The 20,680-nt window shown below is 38.8% G+C and overlaps 1 protein-coding gene across 4 annotated transcripts in view; it reads left to right on the top strand.

Moving 5' to 3' along the window:
• The window catches only part of LOC126947159 (neuroligin-4, X-linked-like), a 324,049-nt gene that overhangs the window by 63,186 nt on the left and 240,183 nt on the right, over positions 1–20,680 (top strand). For all 4 annotated transcript variants that reach the window (XM_050777831.1, XM_050777834.1, XM_050777833.1 and 1 more), the window contains exon 2: positions 19,902–20,446. In XM_050777831.1, coding sequence (XP_050633788.1) covers positions 19,975–20,446 — 472 coding nt within the window. In that variant the 5' untranslated portion in view covers positions 19,902–19,974. The remainder of the gene's footprint in view (positions 1–19,901; positions 20,447–20,680) is intronic.

The raw sequence follows: 20,680 nt of genomic DNA, 5'->3' as shown, positions 1-20,680 counted from the left end.
CATCCTTCCATGCACATACTCCTTATCCACAAGCAGAATACTGTCCTACAACCATTGCTGTCCCCACTAGGTCATGATAGGTAGACATGCAGGTGATGACCACAGACTGGTAGTTAGCCAAAGATTCTCAGTGTTTCACGTTGCATGTGTGAGTGTGTATGACAGATCCCTCTGGCAGTTTGGTGGAAAATTGATATGTTTTGTAAAAATGATATGTTTAAGTCTTATAACAAGGTAAATACTTATAAAAGGAAGTCGGTTTTATTGAAATAGTTACCAACATAATATTAATATTTAAGCCCAGGTACATTGACTCATGCTTGTAAATCCCAGCATCTGGGGATGCTGAGGTGAGAAGATCTCTTGAGGCCAGGAGTTCAAGTTGCCAGCCTGAGCAACAAAGGGACACTCTATTTCTGCAAACAATAAAATAATTTAAAAAATTAAAAGATATATTTAAACTGGGATGTAGTAATTCATGTGCATCTTTATTGTATGTTAAGTAGCTGGATCTACTTATGAGGTTCATGCTAGTCACAATTTCTTAGTACAATTGAGTTGAAACAATGTTTTGGGGTATTTGTCCTACCAACATTGATAATGGAAGGAAATACTAAATTTCAGTGCACTGTAATGAAACTAAACATGTAACTGCCGATTGCAGTTAGTAGAATTTATCTAAAGACAGCTGGGTGGCAAAGGATAAATGCTTGAGGGTATGATACCCCATTCTCCATGATGTGATTGCATATCTGTATCAAAACATCTCATGCACCTCATAAATATATATACATGCTATGTACTCACAAAAATAAATAAAGAAATTTGGATGGGATTGGGGTTTTTGGACTTAGGGTGGCGAGCATCTGCACTGAGGATTGTGTAGAGGAAAGGGTTTTGATTTATTTATTTTACCCGTTTCTTTAAAAAAACAAAACAAAACAAAAAAACCTGCATGTGATTATAGGAATTTTGCCAGATGCGGGGAATGTGAGACTGACTAGTTTGCAATATAAAGCATTGTATACTAAGGTAATTCTTTTTATGTCAAAAAGAAAGTGAAGAGTGTGGCAGATTAAAATCTTCATGTTAGTTTCATTTTACAAGCTTGGATGTCTCAATGTCAATTATTATTGACTGCTGTTTACTGCAATTTTTGGCACAAAACACATTTCATTTTAATGAACTTTGCCTTGTTTGAATGTTCATAAGACTTTGGAGGGAGTTTTAGAAGGAGATACTTGCCTTTGATCCCTGAGGCATATTATTTGTTCTACCCTGATTCTGTCTCTTAACTTTGCATCTCTTTCCTTCCTGAACCCTATTTAAAAGAAGCTTCCTTTTATGCCTCATTTCTTCCTTCCTATTCTAATATGAGATACAGAGGTTTTTATGGGAAACGTCTTGTCTATATGTCAGATTGTGGAAGCCTTGGTTGTTACCCTGAGATGGAAGATCTGATCTCAGTTAAGTTCTGACCCTAGGTCAAGAAGCCCCTCTGGATTAACTGACTCACTGGGGTAGAACCTGTTTTCACAAATTAATATACCTGTCTGGGGATGGCAGTGGAAACATTTTGGGCAGTGGGTGTAAGTGACAAGGTTCAAGCCTGAAGATGAAGTTTGCCTTTTCTGGGAGCTTGTACATTGTCATACTCAGGAAATGAACTGTGTGAGAAAGGTGGTGTTTAGTAACCTACAGCTGTACACCATGTAAGGCCCTTATCTTGTCATGCTGCACTATAAGAAGCACATGAGGGAAGAATGTAGGCTGTCAGAGTGAGCATTATACTGAAAATAGGAACTTCTTACACAGAGCCATCTGCCTAAAATGTAATAACTTTAGCAAATAGAATCCGTGATACAGAAAATGGAAACTGTAGCCTGGGTTGTGGAAGATGGAGCTGGTCCTGGGATCACAGGTGGTGGCCTGGAAAACGTTCTGAAGACACTCAGCTTTCTGGACATTGTACAGTTCATTAGGGGTGCTAGGAGAAGCAGTTATGAAGCTCCTTATGAAAGAGACATAGAGGTCGGGAGCGGTAGCTCATGTCTGTAATCCCAGTGCTTTGGGAGGGTGAGGCGGGCAGATCATGAGGTCAGGAGATTGACACCATCCTGGCCAACATGGTGAAACCCTGTCTCTACTAAAAATACAAAAAATTAGCTGGGAGTAGTGATGCATGACTGTAATCCCAGCTACCCAGGAGGCTGAGGCAGGAGAATCACTTGAACCAGGTAGTCGGTAGTTTCAGTGAACTGAGATCACACCACTGCACTCCAGCCTAGCAACAAAGGAAAACTCTCATCAGTGTTACTCTAGAGGGTTCTGGTTCCTGTTTTGCTCTTGGCAGTGCACACTTGTTCTTGTCCACGTTATCCTCCATCTGTCCACATGATCAACCATCTGTAGATCCACCACCAGTCAAGGGTCATGCCAGGTCAGAAGTACTAACTGCAGGTCAAACTATGCTATTTTGAAATGGAGTTTTTTGTTGTTCTTACTCAGACTAGCAGTTTTCCTTTGTGGAAGAACTCGCTCAGTTTCCACTGTGGGTGAAATATTTCCTTTATGTGATCAAGATTATCTCTGTCCATCAGATACAGCATTGAGAAACCCTTTCACAGGAAATGGGGTTAAAAGTGATTGGATATCTGGAATTCTTTATTTTGTTTACTAAATTGCAGGCAAATATTCCTAGAACTAGTTTTGATAACCTTTTTAAAAATAGGCTTATTTGACATTGGCTGAAACTAAGACTCTAGCCCTTTACTGCTGCATCAATGAATGACAAGTCTCTGTCTCTCTTCACCATGAAATCCCTGCAGGCAAAAACCACAGGGACTACATCATGAAGGCTATGACAATTTTATAGTGGAAACCTGAGTGGAGCAGGAAGTGGAAGTACCTGATGTATTACCCCACCCACAGGAGATGAGCTAAGGAGAACTCCGTGACACCTAACCTTGCAAATTTTCAGCCTTCTGTGTCTTGGTTTCTTCTGATTTCTTTGTTTCCTTTCTTCCTTTTAATTTAATAGGGTTTGTTGAAGATTTTCTCTCTTCCAAGTTCAAGTATTTGGCATCTCTGGGCTTTGCCCTTAGATACTCATCATAGTGTAACAACTAATGTAAGCACTGAGGAAGTAATGGTGACAATGTGAATGCTTCTTTTGGTATCAGCTTTCTCACTCTCTGTAAATCTTGGTGATCTCATATTCTTATTCTTGAATGCCAATACTTAACCTCTCTCTGCTGTCTTTACAGAAGTTCCCCGGCCTACCTATCTCTACATGTCAAAAATTGTGGAATTGCCTTCTAGGCACTCTGTTCCAAAGTCCATTCTGCACAAGCCCAACATCTCACAGAAGGAGCAGGGGTGAGGAAATGGACCATAGGCTGACTCAATTGTAGCAATTGAAAGCAAGCTTTGTCTCATCAGCTGAAATGCTTACTACTCGAGGATGGGAATTTGATTGGTGTATCTTTACATTTTATCAAAGTGGTTTTCACCATGGAAGCATTCAGTGGTACCTCAGTGAATAATTATAATTCGCTAGGATTTCTTTTTTCTTCTTCTTCTTCTTTTTTTTTTTTTTTTGGAGACAGTCTCACTCTGTCGCCCAGGCTGGAGTGCAGTGGCTTGATCTCGACTCACTGTAAGCTCCTCCTCCCGGGTTCATGCCATTCTCCTGCCTCAGCCTCTTGATACATACTGTTTCATGTATCTAGTGTGTGTATATATATAATTCAAATAAGCAAGCAAAATATTAAGCTATTAAGCTCCTATGAATGTTTTATTTTATTCTATATAAATAGAATAATATGAATAAGATGTTTTATATTATTGCATATATACATATATATATACACACAGCAGGTTAGTTTGAAGATATGTATACATATATTAAAATCTACTTTATAATTTGATATATAATAAGTTAAGTACAAACTTTTATGAAATAATTTACATATGAGGAGAAGGAAGATTATTTGTACAGTACAATTAGTACAGTGAATTCTAGGAAAAAGTAAATACTCATTTCAAATCCTCATGTACAATTCAAGTAAAGAAAAATCTGGTGGCAATTCAAGTAAAGAAAAGCCTGCTAATATAGGTTATGTGGTGTTGGAAAACACTTTATTTTTACAGGTACCTAGTAGGTATATGTATTTGTGGGTTATATGAGCTGTTGATACAGGCATACATGTATAAAATCACATTAAAATAAATGGGGCACACATCACCTCAAGCATTTTTCATTTGTTTTACAAGGTTTCTATTTATACTTTCAGTTATTTAAAAATATACAGTAAATTAGTGTTGACTGCAGATATCCTATTGTTGTATGAAGTGCTAGATCTTATTCATTCTCTCTAACTACATTTTTGTGCCCATTAACCATCCCCATTTCTCCATCCTTCCCATCACCCTCCCCAGCCTCTGGTAACCTTTATTCTACTCTCTGTGTCTCTGAAGGCAACCGGAAGGCTATTTTTCTTTTTTCCTTTTTTTTTTTTTTTGGAGACGTGGCCCAGGCTGACTTCGCTCAGTGAGGCAGTCTAGGCTCCATGCAACCTCCGCCTCATGGGTTCAAGCGTTTTTCCTGCCTCAGTCTCCCAAAAAGCTAGGATTACAGGCGCGCACCACCGCGCCCAGCTAATTTTTGTATTTTTAGTACAGACAGGGTTTCACCATGTTGGCCAGTCTGGTCTCGAACACCTCACTTCATGATCCATCCGCCTAGGCCTCCCAAAGTGCTGAAATTACAAGCATGAGCCACCCCGCCCTGGAAGACATATTTTTAAAGGATAGGCTGGAAGGCTGCATTGACTGTCGCTGTTTCTGGCACACTAAATATTGCTATTTTCTGCAGTAGGGATTGCATCACTTCCATTATGCCTTCCTACTTAAGTGAAGGACTTTCTGTTCCCACTGGGCTTCTATGCTGCATCTACAGTCGGCTTTGCACTTAAGTCTGAGGTGTCAGAGCGTCTTGGTGGTGAAAGCATCTTAAGAGGTCACTGGCACTGCCGGGTGCTGTGGCTCATGCCTGTAATCCCAGCACTTTGGAAGGCCGAGGCGGGCGAATCACGAAGTCAAGAGATCGAGACCATCCTGGCCAACATGGTGAAACGCTGTCTCTACCAAAAATAGGAAAATTAGCTCTGCATAGTGTTATGTGACTGTAGTCCCAGCTGAGGCAGGAGAATCGCTTGAACCTGGGAGGCAGAGGTTGCAGTAAGCCGAAATCGAGCTACTGCACTTTAACCTGGTAACTGAACTACACTCAGTCTCAAAAAAGGGGGTTAAAAAAAAAGAGGTCACTGGAACAAGCCCTTGTTTTGCAGTGGAAGGAGATGAAGTCCAGGCCACTGTATGATGGGCCAGAGAGCACTAGGCTAATTAGTGACCAGGGCTATAGCAGGCTCAAGTTCCCTGGCTGCTGGCCATGGCTGGCAGGATCCCAGGGCTTTTCTGCCTAATATGTGGGTCTGTTGCCTTGGACTTGTCGTATAATCATGGAAAAATGTATTTTCCCTTCAACTTTAAAATCCAAGATATTTTGGTAGTGCATGGGAAAATAAAGTCATTGAGTAAGAAAATCTAACAGATGAGCATCTTTTGATTAAGTTTTCATTATAAAATAATAGCAGGCTTCAAACCTGTATCAAAACGTATATATAGACATTCATTTTAAAGAGTAAAAAATAATCAGATACATAGTATTGTACCCACTGACAGACTGGGAAAGACAGCATTTCCACTGTTTTTATGTATCAATGTGAGTTTGCTCCCTCTTTCCTGCCTCTCAGAGAAATGTACTTCCTCAGGATTTACCCTGGAACTTAAAATGAAAGTAGAAGAAAAAATATTGGGGCTGCAATGGACTTTTCTATACATATTTCCTGATGGAAATATTTAAGAAACTCTATAGAGGATGGATGTGTTTATGTGTGTATGTGTGTTTATGTGTGTATGTGTGTTTGTGTGTGTTTACCTGCACCATAGGCTTCTGTATCTTCTCCTTTCCAATGTAATTTAAAATTGTTTTGCAGTGGGGTTGCACAGAGGCTCACCATGATTGCACTGGAGTTCTAGTTGCTCCAGATCTTTCTTCAGTACTTGATATCATTGTATCAAATTTTTATTAATCTTTTTTTTATTTCATCTGCATTTCACCAACAATGAATGGCATTGAGCCTCTTGTCCTATGTTGATGTTATTTGTCGATCTGAGGACTTCTTCCTTGATGTGGATTTATGGTGGAGTAATCAACCGTCACAGATGGCTTTGAGTGTAGGCTGAACGACTAAAAATGTTGTGATCTACTTATCTAAATGTAAAACAAAATTGTGGAAGCAGTTTGGGGGATTGGAGAATGAGATTTTTAGGAGAACCATAAGATATCTGTCTGACTGTATTCTTGCAGACAAGATAGTTTTGGCACTACAGGCATGGTGGAACACATCATTTTGTCAGGTAGCACTACAGGTGTATGCCTGCATGACCTTGAGTATATATGACTTTGAGTTTGGTGAGACAGATGAACACAAAGCCCAGAGAATCTGCAAATTATTTGATTTAGATTTAGAAATTGTGTTTGGAAAACATTTGACACAGAAAATCAAGCATTAGCAAGCTTTTATTATTTGCTTGTGCTAGCTTTAGATATGCAGATGATGAATAATAAGAAAGAAAGCATCACAGGTAGGGATAGATACCACCATGAAAACGTAAGCTCCTCGTGGGCAGGAACTCATTCTTTACCTCGTTGCATGAACTATGTGCCCTTATCAAGCATAATGATCTTTAAAGGATACTTCTATGATCTACAGACTTATGTCCTTCCAGAATCCACATGTTGACATTGTAACCCCAAAGTGATGGTTCTAGGAGGTAGGGACTTTGGAGATAATGAGATATTGAGAATGGATGCCACATGAATGGCATTAATGACATTTTAAAAGATACCGCAGGGAGATTACTTTCTCCTTCCCCCTTTTCCAAAGTCATAAGGAAAAGTCAGCCTTCTAGGAAGCGGGCCCTTACCATACACTGAATCTACCATGCCTTGATTTTGGATTTCCATACACTGAATCTACCATGCCTTTATCTTATCTCCAGAATGATAAGCAATGAATGTCTGTGGTGTATAAGCCCCCACCGCCCACCCCAGGCTATGGTATTTTGATACAGCAGCCTGAAAGGACTAAGCCAACTTCTATGTTTTGGTGTTGTCTTATTTCTTTGGTCAGTGTAGGATTTTGCTGTCTACATAGTTTTCTCTGGAAAGATGTATGCTCTATTCCTAATGATATATTTGGCCTTCCTATCTATGGAATATCCTCCTATTCAATCAGTCTTGGTAACATATAAACAATTAACTCTACCTTTGGGTTTAGTTTGGGTTCTGCTAGGTCCTCTGCTGAAAATTCTGGTTTCTACCATTATGGCTCATGCATGTTTCTGACCCATTAAACTTCAGTGGAATAACAGAAATGGAGAGAGAGATGATGGAGTTGATACATTAAGCTGTGATATGGTGCAAGACCATCTTGAAGATAATATGTTTGGTGTCTTCTTTCTCTTTTTAAGAGTTGAGGCCTTGCTACATTGCCTAGCCTAAACTCAAACTCCTGGGCAAGTGATGTTTGTGGCTCAGACTCCCAATTACCTGGCATTACAGGTATGTGCCACCATGCCTGGCCACATTTTTACTCTCCAATTGCTTAATATATAGTAAAGATAATGGTTCAAGGTGGTTCATTTTTTGTGTGTATTCCAATAAAATTTTATTTATTTATTTTTTACCTTGAACATATTCAATATTTATGTGACAAGTTTTTATAATTTCAACTTTTTTTGATTAATGGGGTATAAGTTTTTTTCTCTGGGTGTATTGGATGGTGCTGAGGTTTGAAGTACACTTGATTCTGTCATACACGTTTGGAACATAGTACACAATAGATAGTTTTTCCACCTTTCCCTCTCTCTGTCACCCCCATTTAGTAGTCCCAAGTTTCTGTTATTGCTTTATGTCCATGAATACCCAGTGTTTAGTTTTGACTTATAAGTGAGAACTTGTGGCATTTAATTTTTTGTTTCTGAATTAATTTGCTTAGGATAATGACTTCCAGCTGCATCCATGTTCCTGCAGAGGACATGATTTTGTTTGTTTTTATGGCTGAATAGTATTCTGTTGTATGTATGCCACAGAATATTCTTTATTCAAACCACCATTTGGGGGCACTTAGGTTGATTCCATGTCTGCTATTGTGAATAGTACCATAATTAGCATACATGTGCATTTGTCTTTTTGTTAGAACAATTTGTTTTCCTTTATATATATGTAAAAAAACATTAAAGGGATTGCTAGGTCTATGCTAGTTCCTCTTAAGTTCCTTGAGAAATCTCCATACTGTTTTACACAATGGCTGAACTAATTCACATCCTCACCAACAGTATATATAGCCTTCTCTGCAGCCTCAAAGACACCTGTTGTTTTCGATGTTTTATAAATAGCCATTCTGACTAGTGTGAGTTTTCAGTTCGCATTTCTCTGGTGCAAAATGGTGGATTTTTAAATGAGATTTGATTTTTAAATTTAATAGAAACTGCATAAATGACTGCAAAGAACTCTTAAGATATGACAAAAGACAAATTGGATTGTAATCTCCTTTATAAAGAACAGGAAATAAAGAGGAGAATATTAAAATATCTACACATACAAAAATAGATGAATTGGCAGATTGCTGGTGTTGGATGCATGTTGAGCAGGGAAGAAGGACATGTGCGTGTGCGCCTGCATTCATGGCCATGTGTTCGTGTGGGTAACAGCGTAGAGCTTTGGGCTTCAGAAAAAAAGATAAGCCACATCCCACTCATGAACCCTAATATGTTGTCTTCTCTAGAAACAAAAGAAGAGGGAAGCCAGAGATGTCTGTATCTTGCATAGTTCTGGGAATAGCTATTCTAGACTTTCTTAGTGAAGAGCATAGGAGGATTGTTGTTCAAGCTCAGTAATTTGGGCAAGGATCAGATTCTGTTGCTTTTGTTTTCTGGATGCTCCATAATGAATGTGAGATGGAAGCAAATGTCTCAAGTGCTCCTTGTTCTCAGAAACCTCCTGACAGCAGACATCTCAGTGGGCCCAGACCTTCAGTGTGACTGTAAGTAAAACACAGGGAAAGGTGCTCTTTCTCAGTTATCCTATTTTTTTAATGCAACTGCAAATCTTCCTGTTTTCTAATATGTTCCAAGCCTTTGAAAGACAAGGCCATAAACAGCCAGGAGATGTGATTTTATTCATGATAATGCCCAGATACCAAAATACCTGTGATCAGGGCTCACCTTAATTAAATATCTATCTTAAAATTAAACCAATCTCAATTTGAGGAATTCATACTTTGGGGAGAAATTTATTACAGTTTTTATTCTGAACATTATATTACCATAGGCTTAAATAGTGAAAGCCTTGCTGTAATTACAGCCTGAGTCACAATAATTTCCCTGCAGAAAATGATTTAAAATACCGAATCAAGTTACAAACTGGTCAAAAATGCCATTCTGAGATATTATTTTTTATGCAGTCCTTGCAGAGAAGACATGCCATATAGTCCTTCTTCATTCCCAAAGCATATATACACACACACACACACACACACACACACACATACACACACACACATAAATATACAGTGAAGGTACAGTTTTTACCTTTGTTATCAATACTTTTTATCCATTAAAAATTTTAGAAATGATTTTGTGGCATCCCTTTTTATCTTAGGAAAATTAAAAATTTCTCTCTCAACTTACCTGTGAATAACCACATTTCATCTCTTGTGAAATCCTTTTTAGTTTGTGAAACTCACATGGGAGATCTTTTAATTTTTTGCCAGCAAGGATGTAGGCTGGTTAAATTTACAGTGATTCTTTAATGATGATAATGTACATTTGATTGATAACAGTAAGAAGTATCGATAGTACCAATATCAATATTTTTTGTAGTGCTAAAAATTTACAAGTTGCCAAAATATTTAATTATTTATTTTTACTATACATTAAGTTCTGGGATATATGTGCAGAATGTGCATGTTTGTTACATAGGTATACATGTACCATGGTGGTTTGCTGCATCTTTCAACCCATCATCTAGATTTTAAGCCCCACATGCATTCAGTACTTGTTCTAATACTATCTTTCCCCTTGCACCCCATCCCCCAAGAAGCCCCAGTATGTGATGTTCCACTCCTCCATGTCCATGTGTTTTCATTGTTCACGTCTCACTTATGAGTGAGAACATGTAGTTTTTGCTTTTCTGATCCTCTGTTAGTTTGCTGAGAATAATCATTTCCAGCTTCATCCATGTATCTACAAAGGACATAAACTCATTATTATTTATGGCTGCATAGTATTCCACGGTACATGTATGCCACATTTTCTGAATACAGTCTATCATTGATGGGCATTTGGGTTGGCTCCATGACTTCGCAATTGTAAATAGGAATGAAATAAACATATATGTACATGTGTCTTTATAGTAGAATGATTAATAATCCTTTGGGTATATATTCAGTAATGGGATTGCTCAGTCAAACGGTATTTCCAGTTGTAGATCCTTGAGGAATCACCACACTGTCTTCTACAATAGTTAAATTAATTGACACTACCACCAACAGTGTAAAATCGTTCCTATTTCTCCACGTCTCCAATATCTGTTGTTTCCTGACTTTCAATGATTGCCATTCTAACTGGCATGAGAATGGCACACTTCTCACTGTGGTTTTGATTTACATTTCTCTAATGACCAGTGCTGATGAGCTTTTTTTTATATGTTTATTGGATGCACAAATGTCTTCTTTTGAGAAGTATCTGTTCATATATTTTGCTCACTTTTTCCTGGGGTTGTTTTCTTGTAAATTTGTTTAAGTTTCTTGTAGATTATGGATGTTATCCCTTTGTCAGATGAATAGATTGCAAAAATTTTCTCCCATTCTGTAAGTTGCTTGTTAATTCTGATGATAATTCCTTCTGCTGTGCAGAAGCTCTTTAATTAGATCTCATTTTTCAGTTTTGTTCTTGTTTCCATTGCTTTTGGTGTTTTAGTCATGAAGTCTTTGCCCATGCCTATGTCCGGAATGATATTGCCTATGTTTTCTCCTAGAGTTTTTATGGTTTGTTGTCTTATGTTTAAGTCTTTAATCCATATTGAGTTAACTTTTGTGTAAGGTGTAAGGAAGGGGTTCAGTTTTAATTTTCTGCATATGGCTAGCCCATTTTCCTATTAAATAGGGCATCCTTTCTTTACTGCCTTTTTTTTTTTTTTTCAGGTTTGTTGAAGTTCAGATGGTTGTAGATGTGTGTGTGTTATTTCTGAGGCATCTGTTCTGTTCCATTGGTCTATATGTCTGTTTTCTTACCAGTACCACACTGTACTGGTTACTGTACCCTTGTAGTGTAGTTTGAAGTCAGGTAGCTTGATGCCTCTACATTTGTTATTTTTGCTTAGGATTGTGTTGGCTATGTAAACTCTTTTTTGCTTCCATATGAAATTTATGGTAGTTTTTTGTTTGTTTGTTTTTGTTTTTTTTTAAATCCTGTGAAGAAAGTCACTGTTAGCATGATGGGAATAGCATTGAATTTAGAAATTACTTTGACCATTATGACCATTTTCACAATATTGATTCCTCCTATCCATGAGCATGTAATGTTTTTCCATTTGTTTGTGTCCTTTCTTATTTTCTTGAGCAGTGATTTATAGTTCTCTGTGAAGAGGACCTTCATGTGCCTTGTAAGTTGTTTTCCTGGGTATTTTATTCTCTTTGTAGCAATTGTGAATGGTAGTTCACTCATGATTTGTCTCTGATTATCTATGATTGGTGTATAGGAATGCTTGTGATTTTTGCACATTGATTTTGTATCCTGAGACTTTGCTGAAGTTAGTTATCAGCTTAAGAAGATTTGGGGCTGAGACAATGTGATTTTCTATATATTCAATTATGTTATCTGGAAACAGAGACAATTTGACTTTCTCTCTTACTATTTTAATATCCCTTATCTTTTCTCTTGCCTCATTGCCCTGACCAGAACTTCCAACACTATGGTGAATAGGAGTGGTGAGAGGACATCCTTGTTTGTGCCAGTTTTCCAAGGGAACGCTTCCAGCTTTTACCCGTTCCTTATGATGTTGGTTATGGTTTGTCATAAATAGCACTCATTATTTTGAGATATGTTCCATCAATACCTAGTTTATTATTTTAGCCTGAAGGTGTGTCAAATTTTATCGAAGGCCTTTTCTGCATCTATTGGGATAATCACGTGGTTTTTGTCATTGTTTCTGTTTATGTGATGGATTATGTTGATTGATGTGCATATGTTGAACCAGAACCTGACTGGATTGTGGTGGATAAGCATTTTGATGTTTTGCTGGATTTGGTTTGCCAGCATTTTATTGAGGATTTTTGCACTAATGTTCATCAGGGATATTTGCCTGGTGTTTTATTTTTCTGTTGTATCTTTGCCAGTTTGTAGTATCAAGATGATGCTGGCCTCATAAAATGAGTCAGGGAGGAGTCCCTGTTTTTCTATTGTTTGGAATCATTTCAGAAGAAATGGTACCAGCTCCTCTGTATCGCTGGTAGAATTCACCTGTGAATCTGTCTGGTCAAGGGCTTTTTAAACTTGGTAGTCTATTAATTACTGCCTCAATTTCAGAACTTATTATTGGTCTGTTCAGGGATTCAGCTTCATCCTGGTTTATTCTTGGGGAGTGTATTGTGTCCAGGAATGTATCTATTTCTTCTAGATTTTCTAGATTTTTTCTGTAGAGGTGTTTATAGTATTCTCTGTTGGTAGTCTGCATTTCTATGGGATCAGTGGTGATATCCTCTTTAACATTTTTTATTGTGTCTATTTGATATTTTCTCTTTTATTAGTTTGGCTAGCAATACATCTATTTTGTTCATCTTTTCCACAAATCAGCTTTTGGATTCATTGATTTTTTTTTTGAAGGGTTTTTATGTCTTTATCTTCTTCAGTTCTGCTCTAATCTTAGTTCTTTCTTGTCTTCTGCTAGGTTTTAAATTTGTTTGCTCTTGCTTCAATAGTTCTTGTAATTGCGATGTTAGGGTATTCATTTTACATCTTTCCTGCTTTCTCCTGTAGGCATTTAGTGCTCTAAATTTCCATCTAAACAGTGCTTTAAATGTATCTCAGAGATTCTGGTACTTTGTGTCTTTGTTCTTATTAGTTTCAAATAACTTATTTATTTCAGCCTTAATTTCCTTATTTACTCAGTAGTCATTCAGGAGCAGGTTGTCAGTTTCCATGTAGTTGTGTGGGTTTGAGTGCGTTTCTTAATCCTGGGTTTGAATTTGATTGCACTGTGGTCTGAGAGACTGTTTGTTATGATTTTCATTCTTTTGCATTTGCTGAGGAGTGTTACTTCCAAATTTGTGGTCCATTTTAGAGTAAGTGTGATGTGATGCCGAGAGAAATGTATATTCTGTTGATTTGGGGTGGAGAGTTCCGTAGATGTCTCTTAGGTCTGCTTAGCCTGGAGCTGAGTTCAAGTCCTGAATATATATGTTAATTTTTTGTCTCATTGATCTAATATTGGGAGTGTTGTGGTAAAATCTCCCACTATTATTGTGTTTGAGTATACTTAAGTCTCTTTGTAGGTCTCTAAGAACTTGCTTTATGAATCTGGGTGCTCCTGTATTGGATGCATACATATTTATGATAGTTAGCTCTTCTTTTTGATTTATCCATTTACCATTATTTAATGCCCTTCTTTGTCTCTTTTGATCTCTGTTGGCTTAAAGTCTGTTTAATCAGAGGCTAGAATTACAACCCCTTCTTTGCTTTCTGTTTGCTTGGTAAATATGCCTTCATTCCTTTATTTTGAGTCTATATTTTACTTTGCCCATCAGATGGCTCTCCTAAATACAACACACCAAAGGATCTTGACCCTTTATTCAATTTGCCAGTCTGTGTCTTTTAATTGGGGCATTTAGCCCATTTACATGTAATTTTAGTATTGTTATGTGTGAATTTGATCCTGTCATTATGATGCTAGCTGATTATTTTGCACATTGGTTGATGCTATTTCTTTGTAGTGTCATTGGTCTTTACATTTTGGTAGTTTTTACAGTGGCTGGTATCGTTTTCCCCTCCATATTTAGTACATCCCTCAGGAGCTCTTAAAGGCAGAAAAATCCCTCAACATTTGCTCCTCAGTAAAGGATTTTATTTCTCCCTCAATTATGAAGCTTAGTTTGGCTGGATGTGAAATTCTGGGTTGATATATTTTTTCTTTAATAATGTTGAATGTTGGCCCCCACTCTCTTCTGGCTTGTAGAGTTTCTGGAGAGATATCCACTGTTAGTCTGGTGGGCTTCTCTTTGTAGGTAACCTGATCTTTCTCTCTGGCTGCTTTACCTTTTTTCGTTCATTACAACCTTGGTGAATCTGACTATTACATGTCTAGGAATGTTCTTCTCAAGGAGTATCTTTGTGGTATTCTCTGCATTTTCTGAATTTGAATGTTGGCAGGACTTGCTAGGTTGGGGAAGTTCCTCTGGATAATATCCTAAGGAGTGTTTTCCAACTTGGTCCCATCCTCCTCGTCACTTCTTGGAGTCTTTTTTCATTCATTTTCATTCTTTTTCCTCTAGTCTAGTCTTCACACATTATTTCATTAAGTTGATCTTCAATATCTGATGTCCTTTCTTCCTCTAGATTGATTTGGTCATTGATACTTGTGTACGCTTCATGAAGTTTTCATACTGTGCTTTTCAGCTCCATCATGTCATCTATGTTCTTCTCTAAAGTGGTTATTCTACTTAGCAATTCCTGAAAATGTTTATCAAGGTTCTTACCTTCCTTGAATGTATTAGAACATGTTCCCTTAGCTCAGAGGAGTTTTTATTACCCACCTTCTGAAGCCCACTTCTGTCAATTCATCAAACTTTCTCCATCCAGTTTTGGGCCAGTGCTAGTGAGGAGTTGTGATCCTTTGGAGGAGAAGAAGCATTCTGTTTTTTTTTTTTTTTTTTTTTTTTTTTTAGCATTTTGGCATTGGTTTTTCCTCATCTTCATGAATTTATCTACCTTTGATTGTTGATACTGATAACGTTTGACTGGAGGCTTTGTGTGGGCATCCTTTTTGTTGACATTGATGTTATTCCTTTCTGTTTGTTAGTTTCCCTTTAACAGTCAGGCTCATCTTCTGCTGGTCTGCTGCAGATCCTCTCCAGACACTGTTTGCCTGAATATCACTAGCAGAGGCTGCAGAGCAGCAAAGATTTCTGCCTACTTCTTCCTCTAGAAGCTTCATTTCATTGGGCCACATGGCAGATGCCAGCTGGAGCTCTCCTGTATAAAATGTTGACCCCTCCTGGGAGGTGTCTCCCAGTCAGTAGGCAAGGGGGTCAGGGAACCAACTGAGGAGGCAGTCTCTTCCTTAGCATAGCTCATGCGCTGTGCCTGGAGATCCACTGCTCTCCTCAGAGCAGTTTAATTCTGCTGAAGCTATATCTGAAGCTGCGGTTTTCCCTAGGTGCTCTGTTTCAGGGAGCTGGGTGTTTTATCTATAAGTCCCTGACTGGTGCTGCTGCCTTTCTTTCAGACATACCCTGCCCAGTGAGGAGGAATCTAGAGAGGCAGTCTGGCCACAGATGCTTTGCTGCGCTGTGGTGGGTTCTACCGCAATTCCAGACTGCCTTTTCTAATTTGTAAGGGAAAAACCTCCTCCTGGAGCCTCAGTAATGGCAAACGACCCTCCCTCAACCAAGCTTGAGTGTCTCAGATGAACTTCAGAGTAGTGTGCTGCCAGCAATAATTTCAGGTCATTGGATCTTAGCTTGCTGTGTACCATCAGGGTGGAAGCTGCTGAACAAGACCACTTGGCTCCCTGGCTTCAGCCCTCATTCCAGAGGAGTGAATGGTTCTGTCTCACTGGGTTATGAAGAAAATCTGCTGCAGCTAGCTTGGTGTTGGCCCAAATGGCTTACCAGTTTTGTGCTTGAAACCAAGGGCCTTGGTGGTATAGGCACTGAGGGAATTTCCTGGTCTGTGGGTTGCAAAAACCGTGGGAAAAGTGTAGTATCTGGGCTGCATATCACAGTCCCTCATGGTTTCCCTTTGCTGGGGAGGGAGGTACCTGACCTCTTGCACTTCCAGGGTGAGTCAGTGCCCCATTCTGCTTCTGCTCACCCTCCGTGGTATGCATCCACTATCTAACCGGTTCCAATGAGATGAACTGAGTACCTCAGTTGGAAATGCAGAAATCACCTGCTTTCTGATTTTCTCACTGGAAACTGCAGAACAGAGCTGTTCGTATTTGGTCATACCACCAGATCCTCTCTAATCTTCCATCTTAGTATATTTTCACACACACTCATACACATACACACACACACATACCTGGCAGCACTAATTATATTCTCTAAATGTACCTACAGATACTTAATCACTTGCACGGTCACTATCATTTTGTGCTTGATGGCTTAGACCAGTAACACTTGTGGGTGGTTTTGACCACCAGGGGTCATTTATCACTGTCCGAAGACATTTTCCATAGTTAAAACTGGGTAGGAGGTGCAGGTGCCACCATCATCTAGTGAGTAGAAACTGGGGATGCTGCAAAATACCATACAATGTAGAGGCAACATCTCCACAACAAAGAATCATGTGGTTCATATTGTCATTTGTGCTGATATGCTGCAATGCTGGACTTCAGATTATAGCAATTTTTTGCAAATTTGCTAAATTTCAGAAAATGAGGGAATAAAAAAAGATAGCTCTCAACCTAGGAATATTGTGAATGCCTAACTTAGATTTAGGAACTGTACAGGTACCCTTGGGTCTATCTTCTTTGTGTGCTGCTAGTTTATAATCATTTACTACCCATCAGGACCTTGTGGGTTATAGATTTAGACAGGGGAGGGATTTGACCATACAACTGGGTCAGGTATAACAAATATGTGACTCATAGTCTCACTCACATAGAGTTTGAGAATTTAAGGCATGGGCTAGAATTCCTTATGAAACTGACTTTATAAACCTGGGATCACAACTTCCCACTGAATTCCACTTGAGCTATCTGTTTCAGTGACTGTGCAATACTTTGAGGTTACATACTATCTCATTTAATCCCAACCTGGGATAGTGTGTAATACCAAATTATTTACAACTATGTGGGATTAAATTAGATAGCATGTAAAATGCCAAAGAGTAGATTGGTAAGGTGAGGCCTAAAGAATTTCAATGACCTGTGGCCATCCTTTTTGATACTAACAATAAGCTAATAGCAACTTGTGTCCCTGCACCCAGAAGTCTTTCTGGCAGGTCTGTGTTGAACGTGGCAGCATGTTGTCTACATTGACGGTATCTTCTGTGCTCTTCAGCCTTTGCCTATATGTGCTCCCTTCCTGCTCTGCACAATTTCATGAAGCAGGTGGGACACACTATTTTACCTTTTTAAGCAGTCTGCAGAGGTTGGCTTGCTTCCCTTGGTTCACACAGATAGCATCCCAGGATACAGGTTTATCTGAATTACAAGTTAATGACCTCACTGCTCACAATAGCAAAGACATGGAATCAACCTAAATGCCCATCAATGGCAGACTGGATAAAGAAAATGTGGTTTATATATACCATGGATATATGTAATATCCATAAATAGTGATAAAAAATAATGAGATTATGTCCTTTGCAGGAACGTGGATGGAACTGGAAGCTATTATCCTTAGCAAACTAATGCAGAAACAGTAAACCAAATACTGCATATTCTCACTTTTAAGTGGGAGCTAAAGATGAGAACTCATGAACACAAAGAAGGAAACAATAGAAAAAGGAGCATATTGGAGGGTGGGCAGTGGGAGGAGGTAGAGGATTAGGAAAAATATTTATTGGGTACTAGGCCTGGTACCTGGGTGATGAAATAATCAGTACAACTGACCCCTGTGACAAAAGTTTACCTGTATGGCAAACTTGCACAGCTACCCCTGAAGCCAAAATAAAAGTTTAAAAAAAAATTGATGATCTCACCTATTCTCATGGGGAAGGTTCTGAAAGTAACAGCTACCTCTAGTTAAAAATCTTTCAGGAAAGAAGCAAACAAACACGACATCACCTTTTGGTTTTTCTTGTCTGTCTCTTAATTATTCAGAAATGGGATTGCTGTATGGCAGACATCCAAATGTTGTCTACAGTAGAATTCAGAGATAGAAGCAAACACTTGAATCAGTCATGTGGTGAGATGCTACTTGTCACTTTCAAAGTTACAATCCAGATTTTCAGTGCATTTTCATCCAACTCTGGTGAACTTTTCCTAGGATGTCATGTACTATGGAATTTCCCCCCAAGGTATTATTATTCTGTGATAGATCCAGTTCCAATATGTTTCATTATAAAACAAGCCATGTGATGTATTCTGTTCAACTGATTACTTAAATGAAATGGATAACTATTTCCGATGTAAATGCTCTGAATAACCCACAAATTCCTCGGAAACACATTTGCATACTTTGAGATGACGAACACTCTAAATGCACCCTTCTTGTGACACCTAGTGAAATGTTTTCTGTCCCTAGAAGATCATTTAACATACTGTCCATTGCTGGACAGCATTCTTTTATTGTCACAGGAGCAGCGATTTCTCTAGCGATAGTCGTATTATTCATGTAGAGACAAATTGAAGTGGTGAACCTTTAAAAGTTGACTCCAGGCTTAGTGAGAAAGTAACTTAAATGTAGCCTCAGCTTTTTTAAATGGGCTACAGGGTGATGATGATACCCTCTCAGGCATGCAGTGGCTTACTGGAAAGTCAGGATAATTGCATCAACACTTTCAATTGTGATAGAAGTCTTCAAGAAACCAGCACTGCAGCATGTACTTGAAATGCACCATCTTGTACAGTTCTTTTTTCCAAGAAACTGAGATTCAAAACAGTGAAATATGTAGCATAAATATATATATATATGAACTTGACTAGAACAAGGAAAATTCGTGTCCAAAGACTGTACTCATTTATTTGGTGATTTTCCCCTAGTGGCATGATAAATCTCCACATCATGATGATGAATTGGCCTGAATAGATGCTTCTGTTTTACTCCTACTTGAAAACTTTTAGATCTGCAGGCATATCCTCTTACGAAAAAGTGAAAGTTGCCTTAAACATTTGATAAAAAGTTATTTTGGGAGTACCCAAGTTTGATAACCAATCTGGTAAACAATAGTGAAATTGGTAGATGTCCTTATTATCACCTGCATAACCTGTATAATTCTTGAACATCTGTTTGTTCATTCAACACAGACGTGCTGAGTGTTTTCCAAATGTCAGGCATTGTTCCTGGTGATAGGATGTACAGCCCGAATTAAGAAAAGTGATAGACACTAGGCATGGTGACTCACGCCTATAATCCCAACACTTTGAAAGTTTGATTGATGAGGATCTCTTTAGGCCAGCCTGGATAACATAGGGACACCTATGTCTGCAAAAAATCCAATGAATCTCCTGGACATACTGGTGCATGCTTGTAGTCCCAGCTACTCAGGAGGCTGAGGTGGGAGGATGGCTTTAGCCCAGGAGTTGGAGGCTGCAGTGAGCTGTGACAGCATCACTGCCCTGCAGCTTTGGCAATATAGCAAGACACCAGCTCCAAAAAAAATTTAAAAATAAAGACAAGTGATGTTTTTGCTATTTCTGACTATATGGAGATGGCACTATACACATTCCTATACAAATGAATAGGAATTTCATAGAGAGATGTTGAGGGTTTCATGGAAGAGCCAGGCAGTGTTCTAGGTGGTCATTGTGTGGCTTCATTATTCTTGTCTGCTTTCTTACTCCTTTAGGTTGCATTGGAGTTTTTGAAAACCTTGTCTCTTTGCAGGCTCGCCTCTGAACTTTGTCTCCTTGGAGCCACCTCACTGATACAGCTTCGGATGTGGATGTGGATTTGAACCATGTCGCGGCCCCGGGGACTGCTATGGCTCCCTTTGTTTTTCACCTCTGTCTGTGTCATGTTAAACTCCAATGTCATCTTTTGGATAACTGCTCTTGCCATCAAGTTCACCCTCATTGACAGCCAAGCACAGTATCCAGTTGTCAACACAAATTATGGCAAAATCAGGGGCCTGAAAACACCATTACCCAGTGAGATCTTGGGTCCAGTGGAACAGTACTTAGGGGTCCCCTATGCCTCACCCCCCACTGGGGAGAGGCGGTTTCAGCCCCCAGAATCCCCGTCCTCCTGGACTGGCATCCGAAATGCTACTCAGTTTGCTGCTGTGTGCCCTCAGCACCTGGATGAGAGATTCTTATTGCATGACATGCTGCCCATCTGGTTTACCCTCAATTTGGATACTTTGATGACCTATGTTCAAGATCAAAATGAAGACTGCCTTTACTTAAACATTTACGTGCCCACGGAAGACGGTGAGTACCTCATTGGAACAGAAAACAATACCTCTTGCACAGGGTGTAGAGACATTTGCCAGGAGGGTTGTATAATGTCTCGTGCATGATCTTTTCTATAACCTGTTTATTTTATTTTAATTTATTTTTCATATTCCAAATGCGGTTCTTGCAGCAGCTTACCCTGTGTTCCACTTGTATATATTGGACCATCTACTGGATGGACAAAACTATCAATAGCGACTTTAATTATTT

This window comes from Macaca thibetana, chromosome Y (assembly GCF_024542745.1).
Source record: "Macaca thibetana thibetana isolate TM-01 chromosome Y, ASM2454274v1, whole genome shotgun sequence".
Lineage (NCBI taxonomy): Eukaryota > Metazoa > Chordata > Mammalia > Primates > Cercopithecidae > Macaca > Macaca thibetana.
The sequence above is the reverse complement of the archived record's forward strand: the minus strand, read 5'-3'. Positions and strand labels throughout refer to the sequence as shown.